This window comes from Puntigrus tetrazona, unplaced genomic scaffold, assembly GCF_018831695.1.
Source record: "Puntigrus tetrazona isolate hp1 unplaced genomic scaffold, ASM1883169v1 S000000148, whole genome shotgun sequence".
In the NCBI taxonomy this organism is placed as follows: Eukaryota; Metazoa; Chordata; class Actinopteri; order Cypriniformes; family Cyprinidae; genus Puntigrus; species Puntigrus tetrazona.
Genome location: NW_025047824.1, coordinates 1,117,501 through 1,122,500, shown reverse-complemented (window position 1 = coordinate 1,122,500; position 5,000 = coordinate 1,117,501). Strand labels below are relative to the sequence as shown.

Sequence of the window (5,000 nt, the reverse complement as noted above, 5' to 3'; positions counted from 1 at the left end):
TATAAAAGACTCAAATAAATGTAAAAATAGCCTTGTTCATTATTTTAGGAGCACCATTATATACAAAAACATTACGTATTAAAATGTACCATTAACAAAAATAGTTTCTTCTGACAATTAAATGCGTTTTCAGAAATATTTAAGATAAATTGCATTTATTTATATTGCATTATTAAAATGCATGAGTAACAGTCTGTCAAAAGAAACATAAATAACGCTTATTAAAACAAAAAAAGGCAAATTAGGGAAAAGGTGGAAATCAAACTAAACGGTTAACACAGTTAATTTATAAACTTATTAATTTCTGTTATAACATCAACAATTTTCTTTAAGTACGTATCAAAATATCAATAAACCCTCCACAGTTGACACATGGTTAAGACGGTTTCTGTTTGATTGGAGGAGCAGCGAGCGGGAGAAAGACAGACAGCTGGTGAGTGGGAGACAGCACACTTACAGAGAGAGACATGTAAATGAGAGCGATGGAGAGATATGAAAATAGACTGCAACGGAGAGCGCCAGGAAACAAAGCGAGTGGGAGATGCGCGCAGAATCTCATTATCTCCTGCCGTCTGCACTGAATCATTATTTGTGAGTGTTTTCAGCGCCATACATGGCTGAGAAACTCTGCTGCTGACTCACTGCTGCTCACACACACACACACACACACACACACACACACACACACACACACACACACACACACACTCTCTCTCTCTCTCTGAGAAGTGCTGTCGTCAAGAAGCGTATCAAATTCCAAAGTGCTAAACGGAGGCGCAACTTTTCTTTTCTGGAGGATGCAAACGGAGGAAAGGAAACTCACGGCCTGCCGTCTTCGACCTGAACCCCGATGGACTGGAACCTGGTGGTGGGAGTCTGTTCCTCTTTCAGAATCGGCTGCACGCAGTCCACCTGCCACAGGAGAAACAGCTCACATCCAGTACACCGAGCTGGGGTTTTCCTGTTCTCCTGAAGCATCTGATATGCTGCTGTGTGACGCAGTTAGTCTTCGTCACTCACACCTCCCTCGCTAGTTACCCGGAGCGCTTAACTGACAGTGAAATACACAGCCTCTCTTTCACAATTAGTCACGGCGAGTCACGTCCATGAGCTCATTAACATACGGCCGCCCACATTTACATATCTGTGCCTACTGTGTTTAACGAATTATCATGAATGACTATAAATTCAACAGATAATTTCTACACATCCCATAATACTGAATTTGTGTGTGTATATGCGTGTGTGTGTGTGTGTATATATATGCGTGTGTGTGTGTGTGTGTGTGTGTGTATATGCCTGTGTGTGTCAATTTATATAACAATTGCATAAATTAAAATAATAAAAAGCACAATGTTGCTTTGTCTAGATTTGAAAAGAAACAAAACAATTAAAAGAACAAATTTAATAATATTTACTTAACACTAAACATTTCTTAAATACAACTATACCAACAGAGCAATATTTAACTTAAAATTAATAGATTTTTGGCCATTTCTCAGAGCTTTTCAATTCGTTACAAGAGAATTCTATCAAAACATTACGTGTGAGTGTTATAATAAATGTACTTATTCTACTAACCCTAAACCTACCCTAGACACGTAGTTACATATTAATTAGTTGACGTGTAGATATAGTTAGTAGAATGTTTAAAGTGGCTTATCAAAATAAAGTGCAACCATGTAAATGAGCAGCGAGGTCACATGACCCGACACCGAACACGTCATCCAATCGCATAACAGCCTAACGACGACATCGTAAACATTAATGCACACCTGAATGCCGATGGAGGAGAGCTTTCTCTTGGCCGGGGCTTGCGGTTCGCTGGGTGCCACAGTGAGGCTCAGGGGCTCGTTTTTGGCGTCCGGTGCGGGAGGGGGCGGGGCGATGGCGGGAGGGGGCGTGGTCACTCTGGCGCTGGGCAGGGGCACGGGTTCCCGCGGGGCGGGGATGGGGGGCAGGATGGGAGGCCGCTTGGCGCCCTTGACCAGGCTCCCCGTCCGAGAGCTGGCGATGCTGTCGGAGGAGTTGCTGCGTCCCGATTGGCTGTTGACCTCGCTGCGCTGGTCCTGGCTGTCCAGGTACGTGTCCTGGGCCGACTCGGTGCTGCTCTGGACCGTCACCGCGATGTAGGGCTTAGAGGTGGTCCGAGGGGGAATAGGCGGGGGGTTCTTCTTGCAGACGGCCGTACACGTGGAGACTGAAAAACACAAGACGACGGACTGTCAGAACGCTGCCACGGCCCCGGCACAAAGCGTCTTCTCACGTCTTTTCCCAGCGGCCCTTGCTCGGGAGCCGCGGGAAGAGACGAGACAAAGACGGGCATTTACATGCTGAAATCTGGACAGCATTCCTCTCATGCCAGACTGCGTCAGGAATGTGTCGCCCACAAAACACGGGCTGAAATCTGCTGACGAGTCTCTGGGTTTGGTACGGCGTGTCATGAAGGCCGACGATAACGCTCGGCGGTGTATTATTAGCCCGCCGAACAGTGTAGGAGAAGCTACTTTGAAAGCGTACAAGCCGGTAGGCGGAATCTATTGCACCGTATGAGTCATCTTAAAAATCGCCATACAGTTATTTTTGCTGGATATTATGTGCGACGTTATAAGAAAGCCGTTTGGAGGTGGCCGGATTTTTACAATGCAGTGGGTTAAATGCTTTCGAATTCGATCATTGGTGACGGATAAAAGGGTACGTTTGATATCAGTGCAGAAATACCTGCATATGATGATAAAAACAAGAACGTCTCAAAGCGTCACAAATATGAAGCCACGTGTGACGGCATAAAATACTAAATAAAATCAAATAAAAATAAAATGCATGCAAATGTGTATGTATTTGTGCATGTATGCATATATATATATATATATACACACACACACACGCATGCCAATTTATATCACAATTGCAGAAATTAAATAATAAAAAGCAAAATTTGGCTTTGTCTAGCTTTTAAACGAAACAAAACATTAAAAAAAATAAATATATTTATACTGTACAGTGCTTTGATGCAACCCGTGTTGTTAAAAGCGCTATATAAATAAAATGATTGATATATATATATATATACACAAAGTTAATATTATTATGCAGCAAAGATTCTATTTGTAATGATCAATTATTAGATTCAGAAATTCTGAATTTAAAACAATATTTATATTTAAAACAAACTCTGTTCTTTTATATTTGCTATTCATCAAATACTGAAAACTTTTTTGGTTAAATAAATGCTGCCTTGATGAACATACAAGAATAAAAAAATATTTCAAACTTATGCATTAAAAAAAAATATATATATATATAAATTAGCAACCCCAAAAAATAAATAAACTGGCAGCATGGCTATTTCTTTGCATCATTACTAACACAGCTGATGACAGAGCAATTTGATTCAAGTTCCGTCAACACCGAAGAACAGAACCGGACTGAAGTATTATGATTGGAGCACAAAAACCGGTTTTACTGAACGATCAGGGCTAATATCTCCCCTCCCTCAAGAGGTTGGTGAACAATTATCCTCTGTCTTGGCCACGCTGTGTAGAGGACTCAGTGCCAGGACCAATCCAACACTGGACTGTGGGGCCCGGAGACAATATTGGATAAATCTGTTTCCTCTCTCTGGCACGGCTCGCTGGCTTTGTGCTCGCCGTTTCCTTGCCAGGACAGATGCTTCACGGCGGCCTGCGACCATTTGATTGTCGATGCAGATAACACGGGATGATCCGATGACAAAGAGCCAATCTAAAGACAAACCAGTGAAAAAGCATGGGTGCCGTGAGAATAAAGAGCCCAAACGGACGATTAAAGCAACGCACAAGCGACTCCAACGGACGCTTCGCGAAGCAGGGGTCATCGAACTTGAGTTTAGCTCTTCTTCAGCACCTGCCCAGAAGTTTCAAGTACACCTAGCTAGAGTTTAGATTAGCTCTTCAGGTGTGTTTGATTAGGGGCGGAGCTAAACTCGGCAGGAAACTTGGTGAAGCGAATACACCATAAGCTCAATATCCAAAATATCGCTTACTAAAAGCGGTTTCATCTGAATCAGGAGAGAAATAACAGTGGACTTTTTCCACTCGAGGGCCTCTAAAACGCCTTGACGCATTCGTTTCTTACAAACAGACAACTTTAAGGTCCTCAAGATGTGAACCGGGAGTGACGGCACCCATTCACCGCCAGAGAAACAAACGTATCTGCATCTTAAACGGTCGCTTTTCAGTTCCTTCAAGGAAAACAACAAAACGGCTAATTATTCCCGTCGACAGCCATCGAACGGCCGGCTTCAGAGACGCGGCGGCAAATTAATTAAACGCTTTTGCAGCGAGGACGAATCTCAAAGCGGTGCAGAATTAATCACATCTCGACCTCCCCCGAGAACGGCAGCAGCCGCCAACGAAGCGGTAGCCTGCTCTCACCGAGGGTGATACGAGTTTATGACACAGCCGGGGGCTCAGATCCAGATTAACGGCATTAGAGCCGGCCGCTCTGCCCCCGGGGCCGAACCTCGCACGGCCTTTTCCTGCGAACACACAGAGGACAAGCACCAAAACACAACCAGGCCGAGGCACAAAAACGGAGAAACTCGGGTGCACCTTTACGCAATTCTTTTTCACCGTGACTTCTGAAGACGATGCTCGACGGGCCTCGTGGCGCGCAGGTGATTTATGAATGCTATAATTATAAAAAGCCGTCGTTTTAATGCAACGAGAAAGTCAAAAACAACAGCATGCCGGTTTGGAGGGACGCAAGGTCGAGTAAATGATTTAAAAGCACGTTGGAGAGCTCACCGCAAACACTTTAACTTACTTTAGTCTCACTCCATGGCACGACCAAACTTACTCCTGATGGTGCACGTGTAATTTTTTTAAGCGTGCCAGTATCAAATCTGGGCATTTGAGGAACGTTTAGCCTATTTGTGTCGCATTTTATTATAGGTTTTGACCATAAAACGAAGCTTTCGAATATCAGCTTACTCAGACAATAGAAGATATGTACGAAAA

The 5,000-nt window shown here is 43.7% G+C and overlaps 1 protein-coding gene across 2 annotated transcripts in view; it reads right to left on the bottom strand.

Annotated features, from left to right (window-relative positions):
• dlgap4a (discs, large (Drosophila) homolog-associated protein 4a) overlaps positions 1-5,000 on the bottom strand; it is a 130,869-nt gene that overhangs the window by 7,293 nt on the left and 118,576 nt on the right. For both annotated transcript variants that reach the window (XM_043230085.1, XM_043230084.1), the window contains exons 8-9: positions 1,776-2,200; positions 824-912 (exon numbers count right to left, since the gene is read on the bottom strand). In XM_043230085.1, the coding sequence (XP_043086020.1) occupies positions 824-912; positions 1,776-2,200 (514 nt within the window). The remainder of the gene's footprint in view (positions 1-823; positions 913-1,775; positions 2,201-5,000) is intronic.